We start from the raw sequence: 18,993 nt of genomic DNA on the forward strand, positions 1-18,993 counted from the left end.
AATAATTATATTGATAGAGATTTTTTATTTCAAAGTGATGTATTCTAGAATGAATTTAGTTTAATTGAATTTCAAAATGGATATCAAATATGAGGTAAAATGAAAAAATATCTCCTTAAATGTCCTCTTTATCATATATTAATAATGTGATTTAATTATTTTTTGTCGGCGTATATAGTTATGTGTTTTTTCTTTGTCTAATATTTCATTCCACATCATATGTTAAAAATTATTGAAAATGCTTTGAGGACTGCTTTATAATTTAATTAACCATCAAAGATTATGATGAAGTAGTAAGTAATATTCTTTTATTTTTAATTAAAGATCACAAATTTTAATTCTGAATATGAAGTTGCATTTGATAAATATTGTTTCTCCTCCAAATTAAGTAAGACTTTTTAACGGAAATCTAAAGTAATCGAATTTCGAAATGGATATCCAACCCCAACCTCATAGAAAAACAAAAAAAGCATCATAAAATTGACCTTCTTAAAAAAAGTTGTAGTTATGACTAGAGTCTGCCTCAGCATCTTTAATTTTATCCAATTCTCTTTTTAACAAGATAACAATTCTTTTCTTGAATAAGCTCATCATCTTTGAAATTCTTTTGTCCTTTTTATACTTTAATTTTATAATGTCCCTTTTAATAGAAATTTTATATACACACGAGGAAAAGATCTTTTTTTTTTTCTTCTTTTTTTTTTTTCAATCAACAAGAGGGAAAAAAAATAAGTGGAATAAAATCACTAAAAAAAAAGAGGAATATATCTTCCTCCTTCAAAGGAAGAAGATTTTCGAATTAATTGTCCACTAATTAAATTATTCTTCAAATTCTCTTTTGGTTGAATAATTCTCTTATCTTTGAAATTCGTATGTTGTCTTGTTTTTATATTTAGTTTCCCTTTAATAGAATTCTACACATGTTCAAAAAGAATTATTATTATTTTCATTTGAACTTTTTATCTTAATATATATAAGAAAAATTGATCTAAATTTTTTTTGAACTATGAAAAATAGAATAATTATGCCCTTTATTTGCTTTTAGCAACAAAAAGCTTTTGCGATTACTCGTTAATGAAGTGAATCAGATTTATCCCGAACTATTGAAAATAGTATAATTATGCCTTCTTCTTTTTTAGCATAAAAATATTCTTATATAAATCCTCTCCATTAACCGACTTCACATCAAATATAAATCAACATAAAATAAATGGTGAAAATATTTCACTTAACTAATAATAAATATATTTTTAATGTCAAAAAGCAAACTAAGAATATAGTTATTCTATATTCACAATTTAAAGATATTTTGACCACTTTCAACACCACATAACAAAAATTGGGGAAAGAAAAAAAAAAGACCAAAATCACTGAAAAAAAGAGGAAAATATCATCCTTAAGAAGCTTTTCAAGTATATACATATATATTTAATAATTAATTATCCACTAATAAAATTATTAATTCTTGATAATTTTTTTAATTCATTAACATCATCTAAACCATACTCCATTACTATTTAATTTCTCTTTATTGTAATCCACATCATTATGCAAATTAAATAAAGTACGTGTTAGTGTTCATATTAAGTCAAAAATAAGGATAAGATTACACTAATTAAAAGGTCATTAAACGTTAAGAAGGTGGTTAAGATGTGCATATTTTAGTAGGATCCAACTGAATTATATATACCTTAGGTGGAACCAACTAAAAATTTATTTATTTATTTATTTTCAATTATTTTTTCTTTGGACAAAAATATTAATTACACATAAGCATGAAAACGACCTTATGATAAAAAATAAATTATGAATGAACCAACACATAAATACATGTTGAAATGGCCGACCCGTTATGTTTGTAAATTGTAGGTATTGCCTACACTATTTGTTTATAGACTATGACATTTTGTATACCAATTATAACCAATGTTTTGACTTAAATTATGCCAAAAAAAAAAGAGGGGGGAGGGGGGGGGGGGGGGTGTGTGTGGAGGGTTCAAACTGTGTGGTGGATTTAAAATTCTTCTTAAATTGATTATATGAAATACTGAAGGAGTCATTTGGTTTATAGGATAAAAGGTTTTAATTTAGAAATTAACTTATTTCATGATTCAAATCAATATAGTATTCGAAATATATATACTGATCAAATTAATTCAAATTCATCTAATAGACTCACTAAGAGGAATAAATCACTCTAGTCCTCAAATTGATTCTTTAATGATTCAAAATAAAATGCTTTGATATAAGAGCAAAGAAAATTTTCAACTATTAATTCGTCAAGATTGTGGTAATATTTTCTTTACTATTATAGTGTTTAAGTAGTTTACGTGCATTTCGACTAATTTAACATATGTTATTTTCTACTACTCACCTACTCTTCCAGTTTTATTTTATTTAATCCTTATGATCTGAAATACTTATTAAGAACATGTTCAAATGTTCAAATTATACTTTGCAAATCTAAATTTGACTATTATTACAAAAGTAATATTGAAAGAAAATAAAAAATCTATTTTTTTTTAAATATAAAGGTCAAATAAAATGAAATAGAGAGAGTAATATTGTTTTTGGCCTCCATTTAAATTTTTGATAACATTAGGGAGGTGGATTATACATGGTACATACTTTATAGTTTATACTATGTAGTTGTATATTATATTATGGTTGTATAATGCTACTTTATTTTACTTGGTTGTGGTATGGGGGTGGGTGGGGTGGGGGTGAGGGGTACCAAGTGGAAAGTAGGACCCACATAAGAGGCATTGCACATCCTTTGATGGCCCCCATAGTGTCCTCTTTACTAGACCAATACAATTTTGGACCACTCTCCAAACTCACCTATAAGAACCCCCTCTTACTACTCAAACTTCAACACATTCAATTCAATCTCTCAACGCATCATCAAGAACTCAAAGCTCTAAATCAAGAAAATCAAAGATTCCATTTTTCTTCCTTCATTTTCTTGATTTTGTAACCACACACAACAATTTGAATCAACTATGAAGATGGGAAGCTCAAATATGGGAAGTTCAAAGAGGAGAATTTCAAGTAGAGGAGTTGGAGGAGTTCTTAGAGAACAAAGAGCCAAACTTTACATTATTAGAAGATGTGTAGTCATGCTTCTTTGTTGGCATGATTGAAAAAATTTAGGGTTTTTTGTTTTATATTCTTTTCTATTGTTCTTTTCCCTCATATTGGGAGTGTACATATAGCAATGGAGGAAATTAAATTAGTTAAAACGGGGGTTAATTAACAAATTTTGTACTAGTTTTAGATTATTATTATTAAGGCTAGTTCTTCTTGTATACATATCGGATAGTTTCAATCAAAGAAGAAGATTTTGATTCAATTTGTGTCTAATTTCTATTTCTTTCCCTATTTACATGGATTTGAGGTTATTCCAATATAAAATTTGGGGTTAACTTTATTTCGTATTTGGTTGTTGGTGTTATCTATCCATGGGTGTGTTCTTAATTATAATTTCAAGATTATAATTATGGGATAACTTTATTTTGACGAGCTTTTTGGGATTCAAATGGCTAGTCAAATACTTTGGTCCAAGATTATAATTTTGGGATAATTTTATTTTTATGAGCTTTTTCATTTATATCAAGTTTTTCGAATTCAATTCCTCTTAATGTTTTCTACAATATGGAAATTGAAGTGCAATTTAGATGTTGGTCAAATACTTTGGTCATGGAGATTTAATTAATTTGTTTGAAATTAGTTGATCCAAAATTAGATTATTAAGTGCATCTAAATTAGATTAATGTTACTTCATGATTTCAACTTCAATAATTTGAATTAAAGTTCTACCATATATTTGAATGTTTATGAATCTATAAGTTCTTTTGTACATGACTTTCCCTCTTAATTTTTTTTTTTGCTTTATTATTATTTTATGTTTTGGTGAGGGGGGGATGAAGTACCTTAGTGCTTCTTAATTAAAGTTCATATCATTAATTATGATTAATTTTTTAAAGCATGATCTAAAGTGCAAAACTTTTCATGATTACAACTTACAAGGTTAAATTTAGCACCTAATGCTAGGATTATAAAATTGGCACATAAATTAATCATTTGGTGAAGCAATAGACGGTTAGGATCAAATGTACATAAAGTTAGTCAAACTAATTTATCCCAAACTTTTTGGTACTATTGGAAAAGCACGCTTAATAAGCGTTTAAAGCATAAAAATTATATTATAATAACATTTTTGTCACTTCCTTTATTCTCCGCATCAATTTATGTGATTGAACTTTAAGATTTAAATGCCTAAATATTCATCTTATGATCAAGATATATGCATTATCTTTTTAAACTTTTGAAATTACGGGTATATTCACTATCAACCATCTATACCTTTCAGAATTATTAAGTGACTCTTCCTATTCTGGAAGGAGCTTAACATTCGGATCCATAAGAGTGTCAATGGGTGTATATATCCCATGTTCCGCTTCGTTTTTGGAGCGATGCAGTCCTTGTGTCTTGTTATTTAATTAATAGAATATTTTTCTCATCTTCTAATCAAAATCAGGTTTCACAATTCATACGATTTTCTCAGTCACATCTCCACTCTATGTCTCTCGTGTCTTTGAGAGCACATTAATCAATCTAGGCCCAACTATCTAGATGTTATTTGCTTTCGCCGAGTTATTGACACCTTTCACTTTTATTCCCTTAAGTTTTAACGTTTTAATAACAAAGAATCTTCAATAGTTAAAGTCGTACGTCTCAACCTCTAACTTCTCTTTTATTTTAATATATAAAATTTGTCTAAATAAATTTCACAATATATTTATTTTAACTCGTTCAAATTCTCTCTATTCATTGTCAACGGTCGATGAAAAATAACTTATATTATTAAAAAAAAACAGTGCATGTATAGTAAAAAGATCTTCTAAAGTACATATGTTATCTTTTTAATTATTTTTTCCTTATTTTTACTCTTTTTTTCCCTAGCACTTTTACAGTTGTCTTGTTATTATGATAATCTAAATTAATATAAACATTACTTTAACATAAAACTAGATGATAATGCGTAAGTAAATCTTGACTGATTTTGTTGTCGAGAATCAAACAAACATCAATTATAGAAAATATTGACGGCTTTAACAAATTAGTAAAGATTTTTTTGTTAAAAAAAATCGAATTTCTAAGCATGATTAATTGAATTATGAGCATAGTCCCAAAAGCCAAAGGGCAAGATATTATTCTTAAAATTTGCTCCCTCCGTCTCATATTAGTTATTTAAATTACTATTTATCAATTAATAAAATTAAAATAAACTTAATTAAAAAAATTATTTTACTTTGATAATTATTTTTTTCTCCTGAAAATGTAATAAGTTTATAAAGTTCTAAAAAAATAATTTAAAGGTAAATTAGTAAAATTGTTCTTTTATTTAAATTTCTTAAAAAAATGGACGATTAATATCGGATAGAGGGAGTAACAATTTACTCTCACCCTCCATTCACTTTTACTTTTCGAGAGTTAAATTGTATGAAACCTTGATGAATATTTTATGATGTATATTTTTCCATCATATTTACTTTGAACATTAAATTTAAAATTTAAACTAATCTAATTCAATTTAACTCTGAAATTTAGTCAAAAACAAAATATCACCCATAAAAATGAACGGAGAGAAAAATTAATATATTATAAAATGTACCAAAAAAGCAATTCTTTATTTTGTTTTCTTGCATGTCGTTTTCTTTTTGGTGATCAAGACTACAATAAGTTCACTAGATACATGAAACTAGTCTCAATTAGTCCAATTATTTGTTCACTTTTTGCTACTATTGGAAAAAGCACATTAAAAAAGTGTCTTACACTTGTCATTTGGTCAATAAACACACTTGCTTAAATTAATCATAACATATTTATGGGGTTACTACCACGATTTGCAACACAAAATTAGACGGTTATAATGACATGATATAATATTTATTTTTTATTTTTAGGGTGATTAATAGAAATTTTCATTAAATTACAACAAGATCAAGCATCAATGATTTGTACCCGATCAAAATAAGAAAACAATTTGATATTATTTCATAAGTAAGGTTCGGGGAGGAGATGTATGCAAATGTTACCTCTACTTTTGTAGAATAGAAAAATAGTTTTTGATTTAAGAAAAAATATTTTATAGAACAATTTTAATAAAATGTTAGAGTAGAAAGGTATATGAGATGAAAATAACAAAGAAAGAAAAGTACTCATCATAAGTATAGTACAATAACCAAAATAAAGAAACAAGAGTGATAATAAAATTGAACTAATTCATCGACTATACTCTAACAAACAAAGGTTTTTGGTGATTTATAATTTAAGCTTTTTCCACAATTAATAGTGGTTGTTAAAAAACAGTAAACTTCTTTTAACTTACAATTAGATGATAATGATTTGATATAATATTTGTTTGGATATTCTTGTTCACACACCAAACATGGAAGGGTTTTCATTCCTTTAAATTATTGGAGTTGGGTAGTTGTCTTCCAATTATCAAAATAAATAAATAAATAAATTCATTTTTCACCCAAAATCCACAATTATATTCTCTTCACTTGTAATTTTACTGAATGTGTTATTATATTTATGATGGAGCTTGACTAAATTGAAATATATATAGAAAAATCTCATTTTTGGAGTAAAACGGTCTCTAGTAATGATAGTTTTGCATCAAAAACTTGGATATGAAATCTCTGATTAAAAATGACGGAATTAAAAAATGTGTGTTTTTAAAGTGGTATAGGCTTATCATGTTATCTAATGGTCTTGTTAGGTTTGATGGTCAAAACTAGTTTTGTGGGCCAATTGGGTTTTGGAGTCCAGCCCATATCCACGTGTGAGACGTTTACTGTTAGAAAATGACTTCCAAGTTAATTCCACCTAACAATATTACTACTCATTTATTAACATTCATAAAAAAAAATAATAAAATTTTGTGACAGGACCACTTATTTTTTCTTTGCTTTCCAACTTGGTATTCAATATCCACATTAAAATATGATTATATTTAATCTCGTAAGTAGGAGAAGGCGAGCAAGATTTGTTGATATATTCCAAATATATGGGAATCACACCAGTTACATGTATCTGGAAGTGTATGCGTGTGAGATATGAGAGTTGCAAACAAGATTTATCTATGTATTCCAGATACATGCAGATCCGTTTGAATATAATATATAGATCAAATTACATCAAATTTTAACTCATATATCTCGAGATCCATATATCTGAATGCACTAAAATCCGTAATATTATAAACTGACGTATATTTAAGTAAAATAGATAAGGAATCCTTTTTCATATAAAATATTTCCAAGCACCACATTCCATTGAATCTTGTCATAATTAATTTTACCACAAGGGAAGAAAATACCAAAAAAAAAATGACAAAATCAAAGTTTTATACTTCTATTACATTTCAGGATGGATGTACAATCCAATTTTATTATGTTTGCATACTTTTCTTATGAATAGAGCCAAATTCACAATTCAAAGTGCAGACTTTAAGAAAAAAAACCCATACATGTACATCGATTACAAAATAAATAAATTAAGTTGAACTCTCTATCCAATAAAAACAGAAATAAAGTTTGTATACATTTTAGCCCATTATTTCACTTCTAAAATATCACTAGATATATTATTGTTGATTAAAAAAAAACAAAATACTTCCTATTTTTCGTACATGCTACATATATACCCATAATATTTTTTCCGTACTAAAAATTAAAATTGAGACTGCTAATTAAAGAAGAAACCGTCTCATTAACTGCACGGTATCTTTATAGCACCTCATCTTTATGGTAAAATTGTAAATATATACACTTATTTTTTTTATTTTCCCATATTTAATTTGTAATTGATATTAGAGCTAGACTAAATCTGAATTTCGTATCGAAATGGAGGTAAAATGAACCCTATCAAAAGTGAAAAGTCGAACTCGAGACGTCTGATTAAGAATGAAGAAGTATTCACTAGTCCACCACGTCTATACTTGAAAACTCAAACTCGAGACGTCTAATCAAGAATGAAGAAGTACTTACTAGTCCATCACGACTCGATAGAGAGGGAAGTGTCCAAAAAAAGTGGGCCAAATAGTGTCAAGCAGTACAGGAGCTGGATCAGGTAATCTCATATTCTGTTGTCGGCCATATAATCCAATGTGACACCTCAGCCCAAAGACTTTGGCCCGACATTATGTGATCAGTCAAAACGGCAGCCTTATCCATCCCCACGTGCATCCTTTCTATCTTATTCAAAACCCCTATGTCTTCATGGTCCCCATATCCCCCCCCCCCCCCCCCCCCCCCACCCCCCACCCCCCCGCCTCTCCTTCTCCCCCCCCCACCCCCCCCCCCATACCCCCCCCCCCCCCCCCCCCCCCCCCCCCCATTGGGATTCTTTTTCTAATCATCAAATGGTCCCCTAACCCACCCCCACCCACCCCCACACACATCATATATACGTATATATCATTGGTGTATATGATGTTATATATGTATAGTAGCTAGATAGATAAGCGTGGCAGAAGGAGGTTCATCTGAATCTAATTTCTTATTGGTTGAAAAACGATATTATATATATAAGATTAATATTTGTCTTTTGTCATTGTATGAAAGTATACATTTTTATATATGATTGTCATAATTACGACTTTTCTCATAGAAAAAACAATTTTCATATTGAAAATGATTTAAATTTCTCCTTCCTTTTAGAGAATCCTAATTGCTACAAATCTTTATGAGATGATATCTCTTTCATTGTTCATATGATCAAGGGTGAGTTATCGAGTGAAAAAAAACTATAAGTTCATTAATTCGAACCTAATAGTCTTGGCCGTTTAAAAATCTTGTAATATATGTTAAATGTTTTCATTAAATAAGTGTAAATAACATATTACGAACCAAGTAAATCAGACAGAATGTGATGGAATTTCAAATCCAAATTCATATAGTTCAAAATCTAGATCCGTCTCTGCTTACAAATCGATGTATCTACACATTGTATTTATACGTATAAACAACCCTTCCCTCATACAACACCCCCCTCCCCCCTAAAGTTTTTGTATGGTATTTTGTCCAAATTTATGCAGTCCATATGTAGGAATAGGACCACAAAAGGGACAGAAGCACAAGTTGAAGGGTTCATACTGCACATTGTAAAGGAAATGTACTTTGGCCAAGTTTCAAAACTTTATGACTCTTGCATTCTTTGTGGGCTTAATTATATCACTCTTTTTTTTCTTCTTTTTTTTCTATAGATAGATTCAAAGTACTTAGTTCAATAGATAATAATTGGTGGGTCAAAATGAACATATAAATAAATAGGGCTAGCTAGTATTGTTTGTGACCTATCAATACAATATGATATAACTCTACTATTTTTCACATGTTGTTGCACCTATATTGTCTCTTTCATAAATACAATATCGATCACATTCCTATTTCAATTAAAGGTTACATGAATAGTACAATATATATAGTCATTGAGTTATACTATATTCAGTGTGATTTTACACTTAATAGACCTACTCCTGGAGTAGAAGGGTTACCTGCCTTCCATAACTTTCGAAAAAATATGTGTATATATGTATATCGTAAATATGAGTAATCGAAAAATTCATCAAAATTTAGCTCATCAATGAATTCGTCAAAACTTCCTATTTTTCTTTCAATATACACTTCTTTGGTTGTATATTCAGACTATTCAATTATTTTAATCAAATTTTATCTCTAATTTACTTTCAAATTATTATTATTCCATTGTTTTGTGTATCGTCGATGGTATCAATATTATTAACCAAGAAAACATAGACACATGACATTGTCAATATCTAAAGCATACTTATATATTGTCAATGTTTGTTTTAATTAACATAAACAAATTTTAAATTTTTTATATATATAGACGATACACAAAATCTTTTATACTCCAATCACTTATAATTGACAATTTAAAGATAATGTCGTAAAATATTCAAATTCTAAGTTGTCTCATTGTTTTCTTATTTTATTTTATCCATTAAAAAAAAAAAGAACAGCAAATATTGTAGATCCTTGGCGGTGATTAGTAGTTAAGGTTAGGTATGAATTATAAAAGACAGTTACTATCATATATTATATGGTTCATAAAATATATATTATTTAATGTATTAAGATTTTGGTGCTTTAATTAAATCAGATTTGAATGAGACAACAATATCTAGTTTGTTGGTTCTTGCCTGCCTATGAAAAAATATGAAGTAAAAGAATATTTTTTTTTATCTTATTTTAGAATCTCTCCAGAGTAATTGAATCAGTAAAATAGTTTTTAATTACTCAATTGCATGTTACTGAAAATGGGTAGTTGGGGATTTTTTTTTATTTTTGAAAAATAAAATTTATTTTCCATGTTGTGATCAGGGTTTGAGTATTGAAATTTGTTGTTGATGTTTGCGTCATGGTATGCTCCCTATTGTACATCTCTTTTCTGGATTCTGAGTGAATGTAGAATATTTCGTGCATCAACTTTCCTTTACAGAGTTTTAATAAAGAAAAAGTAATAAATATTATTTTTGATTTCCCGTGTATAACAACCTTTGCTATTTTATTAAAAAATGGGAGTGTTGAAGTAACGATAAATTATCTCTGTATAATTTATAAATCACATATTTAAGTTATAAAATCAACTACTGATATTTGTATCATGATATACTCTCTATAGTATATATACGTTAGGATCTAAAGAGTATGGTCCTTCTCCAAACCTACGTGAATGTTGAATGTGTTGGTTGTTGGTATTCATGTATAAAAGTGTTTGCTATTTTATAAAAGAATAGGAGTGTTGAAGCAGTAGTGAAACCATTTTTGTATAATTTATAAATCACGCATTTAAGCTGGGAAATCAACTATTGATATTTGTATCATGATATACTTCCTATAGTATACGCTCTTAGAATGTAAAGAGTATGGTCCTTCTCCAAATCCGCGTGAATGTTGAATGTGCTGTTTTTGGTATTCCATGTATAAAAGTGTTTGCTATTTTATGAAAAAAACGAGTGTTGAAGCGATAGTGAAACTGCCTTGTATAATTTATAAATCATAGTTAAACTGTGAAATCAACTACTGATATTTTTGTATCATAATTTATTTCAATATACGCGTGAATGTGAAATTTGTTGTTTCTAGTGTTCCACGTAACAAAAGTGTTTGCAACATATTATAGTATATTTTAAAGCTTAGTGTCGAATTTTTTTGGCATTTGTGTTATGACTCCAAAAAATAAAATTCAAAGTGTCAGAGAGCCCTTTGTGTCTGATTCTTGAAATACATTATGGCATATGGTAAGAGGGCACTAGCTAGATTTATAGGATGAAACAATTTAAAGCAAATAATGGCCCCATTTTCCATATCATATACAAATAAAGACATTGGAATTCATATAGCTAACTGTTTTTTTTTATTATTTTTTTATTATTTTTTTTATTTTTTATAATAGAGGTAGGATATTATTACCTTATCTCTATACAAGGATGAAGGTGTAAAAAGACTATTATAAGGACAAAAATAATATATTCAGCATAATTTCATAAGTATGTTGTATGTCTAAAAAAAAAATAGAATATACGTAAAATTTAATTTTATCTAGAAATATTGTTTCGATAGATCATCGTTCAAAGACGGTGAAATCAAAGTAGAATAAAAAAAATAACAACAGCAAAATAGCGAAATAAACAAAACAAAAGAAACAACAAAAAAACTATTAAAACCCCTATAGATAATTCGTTCGTGAACTATGTGATTAATAATCTGAAAAATAAAAAAAGTTATTTGCTACAATATTCAATAACGAAATTAGGAAATTATGTAAGGGATCCAATATATGGTATTGCTTGAATTCTTTAAAAATATCATTCGGTGCGTGTTAAATTTTTTAAATATTTTTAAAGAATTCGATACGAATGTCACAATATTTTTGAAAAGCTCGAGTAACATAGAAAGAAAGTATTAAAATGCCATAGTTGAATAAAATCATACCCAAAATCTTCGTCTTTTTTTCTCTAACATGTTGACAGGCTATTAGACATAGGTGGCTACTGATATGAAGTATTCAAATTTCAATCATGCCTACAATAAAATTAAATGAACAACTAAAATGGCCCCTCTTATTATTTAAAGCTGATATATAGTTTCAAAATAATTATTACTAGCTTTTAAGATGCATGCATATTAAAAAATCATCCTACCTGTATTTATCTCCTAGTTTCCAACAGAACATGTTCATAGGATCAACCTATATTAATCCCAACTAATTCTACTAGCAAATTATAAATCTGTTCAAGGAATATAATCTCCATGTACCAACGAAGATTGTTGTGGAGCGATAAGTACTCCTTCATTTTTAACCAGAAGTCTCAGATTTGAGTTCCCTGGGTATAGAGTTGCCTTTGTTAGAAAGTGTTTTACCCCCAATGTGGGACTATCTGGCATGAATTTGAATTTAATCGAGCTTCAATGTGGATAGCGAACAGTCAGACACTAGATGGAAAACCAAAATTAAAAATAAAATAAAATCTTCATGTAGTAAAAAATAAAATAAAATCAACTATGAATATTGATGTGTTAAGTGATCTTCTAACAATATCAGAAACAGATACTATGGTCAAATATTACTCTATAGTATTTAAGTACATGTGCTTAAAATTCTATGGAGCACATGCAATTCCAAGAGTATATTTAATTTTCCTCAGTAATACATATATTTATTTTTTATTTGATATAAAATATTGAGATCAATGAGATAGATGGACTGTTAAAAGAGATGCGGATGCTAAGATAGATGTATGGTTATATTAAATTAGAAATAATCACATTCACCAGAAGGTACAAATATCAGGATAAAATACGAGAAAATCACTTGATATGATTTGGACAAATTCTACATCGACCTACAGATGTGTCGCTTTGTAGGTGTGAGACTTCGATAAACGAAGTTATTACAAAGGGACGAAGTAGACTTAAAATCACATGGAAGGAAATTCTCTCAAAAAACGTACAAATACCTTGTATCAATGAAGACTTGGCTAAAAATAGGACAGAATGAAAGAAAAAGATCCAAATAAGCGATAACTACTAGTTGAAGATACGTTCTAAACTCGTTAGAACAAGCAATATCCCAATAGGTTTCATATCAAATCGAGCAATACAAAGAATATATACGAATGGATGTATGGTTATACAAGATTGGACAAGATTAGAAATATCACATCGTAACGAAAACACAAATTAATCGAGTTCATATACTAGATGAAGAAGCACAAAGTAGAAAAGATGAGTTCTAACATGCACAAACCAAGTAAGCAGGCAAAAAGTTGTGAACTTTCATAGGAAATAGTAGTAATAATGAAACCTTATGTACAAGGTTAACCAAGCAAGAAATCCAGATCGTTCAACGAACGTTCTAGCACAAAAAGACTTAACGCCTTTTGAGGCATTACCGCGCATTGGTAACAAAACAGGAAGTTGCATCAAGTAATAGTTTCTGTTAACTTGCAGTAGACATAGTTTTACCACAAGCTTGACAAAATTTGATACCTAAGGATTAGCAATCTTGACAGCATTCGATGAGCTATGATCTCAACCATTTTGCTCCGCAGAATCAAAACCATACTTGTTTCCACCCCATGCAATGTAACTGTCCTGTGATCCAAACTCCTACACGGAAATTTGACGTTGAATCACAATTATGCAGAGTATAAGAACAATGACATTAACAAAGAAGAGATAAACCTTATACAAATTTAGCACTCCCTCTGTTTCAATTTGTTTGACATTAACAAAAATGCTTCTTTCCTTTTTGACAACTCTTTTCATTCTAACTTTTCACATGATATGTTTAAGACCATAAGATTAAAGGGCATTTTGGTACATCGTACTTACTTTCTTAAACTCCGTGTCAAGTCAAAATCAGACAACTAAATTGAAACAGAGGGAGTATGTAAATGTTATGGAAGTTACAAGATTTAACTTACAAGTTGACTAAGCCGGAAATCAGGGGGAGTGCCAATCTCTATGTTGGCTGGATCAGCAACAAATTGTTGGCACTCCTCCAAATCCTTCTTCAGATCCTCGGGTCCTAAACGTGCATAATCAGCAAGACTAGGTTTACATCTCTGCACTTGGTCATTTTCATTTCCATCCCTATTTGGAGACTGGCTCGCAAGAAGATCATCACATAAGGATAGCCCTTCTACAAGTTGTTGAGAATCCAGCAAATATTGTGACTCGCTGTCCCACCATTTCGGGTCATCACCAGTCTCAGTCTCAACTTTTGTCCCAGTTTCATCGATTTGATTCTCAATGTTTTGGTCTTGATTCTCAGGCTGCTCAGGAAGAGCTCCCATGTCATCTTCTACATAATCCTCCACCTCATGATACTGATACAAAGCAAGAAGAGACGTAGTAACTAGTAAGAAAGCCAGGACTGTATAAATACTTTTTATCGTTGATAAGCATAATACTAGGTGCAACAAACTTGAATATCTCGTTCTCTTGTTTGCTTAAGTAATGTCCCATACCGACAAGGCAACAAGAAGAAGAAGTCAACAACAACATATCAAGTAAAGAGAGGGTGTTTCCGATAGTAATGTCTTGTACCGACCAAAAGCAAAAGATGTTTCACAATAATGAACTAAAGCACTACTACATATCATACATAGAGAAACTTACAAAATTGGTCTATTCTTGTGTAAAATTAACATTGATCAGCAACAACGGTATTTGTAATACCTGGTTAATGGGACTAGAAGCAACAATTTGCTCTCTTGCATCCATACTTGAAGATAGTCTCTCACCACGAGGGGGTTCAGGAGTCACAGACTTTGGGGTATGTGGATCTACTTTAGCAACCATACATTCGAAGTCCTCGGGGAATTCTTGTTCAATTTTTTCACCCTGCTTGACTTGTTGTTGCTGATAAAATACTTTAGACACAACATATTCCCCTTCCCTTTCATCTTCACCAGTTCCCAGGTGATACTGGTGCATCACCCAATTTGTCTTCTCAGCTTTCCCACCCTTAGATGGGCTTATATAAAGAACCATAATCTTCTTACACCCTCTTTGGATTCCATCTAAGATAACAGGTTTTGTGCGACCAGTCTTGTGCCAGCGGACATCGCCAGAATTATCACCATGTATTTTCCTACGCTTACGCGTTCCTGTATTATAAGCCTTGATTGCTCGGTGAAAGAAGTGTGAGACACTTCCATCCTGCTTAACACCTACAAAACTTATAATCAGCAAAGACGAAAATCCATAACAAATCAAAAACAGAAAGTGCAAGAACAGAACGGGAATAGGATCATCTTTTTTATACCTGGTAAATTTTGAGGATGTGTATAGCAGATTCCATCATCCTCATCAACAGTTGGAATGAACTCATCAATAAAAGGATGGGAATTCCGATCACCACCTTCGACTTTTCCAAGTAAGTGCCAAATAATCTCTTGATCAGTTGGATCAAATTTTACACCTCTTGGCAATCCTGGCCAGTCATGGCTGACCTGGAAAGAGCAACTTAAATGTTTCAGTTGAAGGTATCATAGCTACCGATTCCCTTTGTTCATTTCCCTTCATTCGAATTATTTTACCGTTTTCCTTTACATAGAGGGGAAAGGGGTTCTTGAAAACTTTTCAAGGCAGCTAATTACAATCAATCACAGATTATAATAGCTATCAGTGCCAAACTCCTTATCTGATTGAAGGGGGGAAAAAGACCAGCACTAGGAAACCAATTCAGTTCTTGCAAATTTTCATTGTCTCATTTTTACACGTCTATTAGGAAAACATACTTTTAATTTGTCAAGAAAATAATCTCCAATATACTATATATACGAGAAGAATGATACAATTTGCAAATGATAAGCACTATCATTAACAGTCCATAGAAAGACATTCAACAGAATGATTAACAGGGAGAAGTGAAGTTCATGTGACAAGACTCTTACGTCATTATTGTCAATGATAAACTGGCAATTAGGGCAAGCTTTTGTAGGGTTGCTCTTCCAATTCACTGTTGCAGGATCACCTGATGCACTCTTAATTTTTGTTGCAATCCTCCTACTGTCAACTAACCATGATGGCCTGCAAGGTATAACCAGGATCACCTTTTGTCCTTGTTTTCTCAACAACAACATACCCAGTATAGTCACACAAAGTGGGGTCTAGGGAAGGTAAAGTGTACGCAGACCCTACCCCTACATCAGAGGTAGAGTGGTTGTTTGTGATTGACCCTCAGCTTAAGAAAAAACAGTCCAAAGCAATCCCAAAAAAGAGGTAACGGAAGTACAAAAAACAATGGATAGAAAAAAAAACAGCAGATAGTAACAGAATGAAAACTACAATAGAACAATTCAATAATCACGGTACAAGAAATAACAAATAGTAACAGAAATCAAAGGACAAGAAACTATAGGAGCAATACTACGACTACTAATATAACAGACAACAAATTTAGACCTCGTTTTCTCATCCCATTAAGAAAGTCAACAAGGTAAGGTGTGTGGGATGTGTCATCCATCATGTGAATTTTCTCATCTTTAAGTCATACAAGGAGGCTTCTGTCTTCGTAGCTACCAAATGAAGATTAACGTGTCTTAGATTTATACGTATGCTTTTCTTTTAACTGTAATTCCCTATATGTAAACATTGAACTAGAAATCTAAAGCTGTGATAGATTATTAACTTATTCTGATACGCAGAGATATATCATTTTTTCGAACAATCTAATGGTGATCAGAAGTATATAGCTTCAATTGTGTTAAATCATCATTGTATGCAACAAGCTATTCAAAATCCATTAGTGATTTCAGAACACCTGCAACACTTCTCTGCAAAGAGGTGAATATAATTGCAAAAGGGAAAAGGAGCAACAGTACAATTTGCACATAAAATACATGCAAAAGGGAGAAGGAGCAACTAATTGAGGTTAAGGTTTAAACATGTTGAGTCTTCTAGTATGTTAAGAGATAGTTATGTTAGTACAAGATGTAGAGAATCACTAGTGTTCGAAAACCCCAAACTACTGAATATTGAAATGACCAGGACTAAGTGCCGCGAAATGGAGAACATTTGTATAAGTGCAATCCCTATGGCTTGGGATTGAGCCCTTGAAGCAAGCTGTTGTTTTAGTATTTGATTAACCTAGTTAAGGTGAATTAATGTTCCTGATTTAGCATGCATTAAACTAGAAAGTTCATCTTGTTTGACACAATAAGCATAAGACAAGGTCATTTGTTTTGTTTCTCTTGCTTTGAGCATATTAAATATCCTTATTATTGTGGGCCTTCCGTGCTTGGCCCTCTTTGGGTATTCCACTAAGAACCGATACCACAGCATAAAGATCCCAACCTCATTCAACCAAGAAAACCCCTTCAAACTGATCACGAGCCATTAGAACCTCTACCGCTCTTAGAGCATCACTAATTGGTCGGTTTTGAATTTTTAAGCAAAAAATTCCAAGCCATAGCATCTGCTCAGCATAAGTCAATACACAAATACAACTTTTTCCATTCATCAAATTCACAACTTTAAGTCATTCCTTGTTTAAAGAAAAACAAGCAACAACCCATATCTGACTTGATCAAGTAAACCACTTTAAACCCATTCACCGAAAGGAAACATCAAAACCTACTACCACTCTAAGAGCATCAGTCATTGGCCGATTTCAAGTTTTTGAGCAATCAGAACTCCAAAACCTATCATTGAATCAAGCAGAAACATCTGCTCACAGAAACTCAACAGACAAATACAACTTCAGATGTTCATCAAAATCACCACTTCAAGTCATCCTTTGACTTCAAAAACCCAATAATAAAGTAAACAGCCATACCTCACTCTACCAAAGAAACCCCTTCAATCCCATTCACACAGGAAAAAAGAAGAAACCTTTCAACCTACTAGAAAGAATCAAAGATAGGTGGATTTTGACCAAAAGTAACTCTAACCCACCATTGTATTAAACCTAGCATAGCAGCAACAACAACATACACCCAGTGTGATCTCACAAGTGGAAGTGGGGTCTGGGTTACCCCTACCCTGTGAAGGAACCGAGGCTAAACCTAGCATAGAAAACCCAGAAAAACACAATACACATATTCCAACTTTCACAACTTGAGTCATCCCTTGACTTCAAAATTTAACATACATTAGTAAAAATCCAATCTTGTTCATATCAATTTACTGATTATCAGATTAAGTAAATAAAAATTGAACCTTTAGCAGATATAAGTTGCATCACTCATTGATCAATTTCGAGCTTTTCAGCAAAAAGAACTCCAAAACAATCACTGAATCAAGCCAAAACATCTGCTCACAGAAACTCAACAGACAAAAACAACTTCACCTAACACACCAACAACAACAACATACCCAGTGTAATCCCACAAGTGGAGTTCGGAGAGGATGGTGTGTACACAGTCTTACCCCTACCTTAAACCTAGCATATCACCCCCAAAAAAACCCAACACACAAATTCCCAACTTCAACCCACAACCCAAAATCACAACTTGAGTCATCCCCTGACTTCAAGATTCAACATACATTAGTAAAAATCCAATCTTGGTTCATATCAATTAACTGATTATCAGATTAAGTAAATAAAAATTGAAACTTTAGCAGACATCAATCCAAGATAAACACAAAAAGATACAAAAAAGGTAGTCAAAAGTGAAAGAAAGAATCTGCATACCTAGCCATTGAAGAATGATGTGATCAAAACCCTTTGCTAATTTTATTTTTTTCCTTTTGGGGTATCATAGAATGTCCCAAAAAGTACAGTCCTAGTGGTTTCTTTGTAGTTTCCCACTTTTTTATTCATTTATTTTTCAGAATATTTTTCAATTTAAAAATGTGCTTTTCATTTGAATACTGACGACTAAACACTGACAATAAAAGACCGCAAGAGCCAAGTCCACTTCTCTGTGCCATCCTAGTTAGT

The 18,993-nt window shown here is 30.9% G+C and overlaps 2 protein-coding genes across 2 annotated transcripts; one reads left to right on the forward strand and one right to left on the reverse strand.

Annotated features, from left to right (window-relative positions):
* Positions 1 to 2,864: 2,864 nt before the first annotated feature.
* On the forward strand, positions 2,865 to 3,153 carry LOC125867621 (small polypeptide DEVIL 4-like). Its single transcript, XM_049548178.1, has one exon. The coding sequence runs from the start codon at positions 3,003 to 3,005 to the stop codon at positions 3,141 to 3,143; it is 141 nt and encodes a 46-aa protein (XP_049404135.1). The 5' UTR covers positions 2,865 to 3,002; the 3' UTR covers positions 3,144 to 3,153.
* Positions 3,154 to 13,355: 10,202 nt separating this feature from the next.
* Positions 13,356 to 18,895, reverse strand: LOC125867615 (SUPPRESSOR OF GAMMA RESPONSE 1). The gene is made up of 6 exons (XM_049548171.1): positions 18,745 to 18,895; positions 16,004 to 16,139; positions 15,373 to 15,559; positions 14,784 to 15,277; positions 14,027 to 14,431; positions 13,356 to 13,709 (listed from the first exon to the last, which is right to left on the reverse strand). Exons 1-6 carry the CDS (start codon positions 18,750 to 18,752, stop codon positions 13,632 to 13,634), a joined length of 1,308 nt encoding a protein of 435 aa, XP_049404128.1. The 5' UTR covers positions 18,753 to 18,895; the 3' UTR covers positions 13,356 to 13,631.
* Positions 18,896 to 18,993: the final 98 nt, after the last annotated feature.

The sequence above is a fragment of the Solanum stenotomum genome, chromosome 6 (assembly GCF_019186545.1).
Source record: "Solanum stenotomum isolate F172 chromosome 6, ASM1918654v1, whole genome shotgun sequence".
In the NCBI taxonomy this organism is placed as follows: Eukaryota; Viridiplantae; Streptophyta; class Magnoliopsida; order Solanales; family Solanaceae; genus Solanum; species Solanum stenotomum.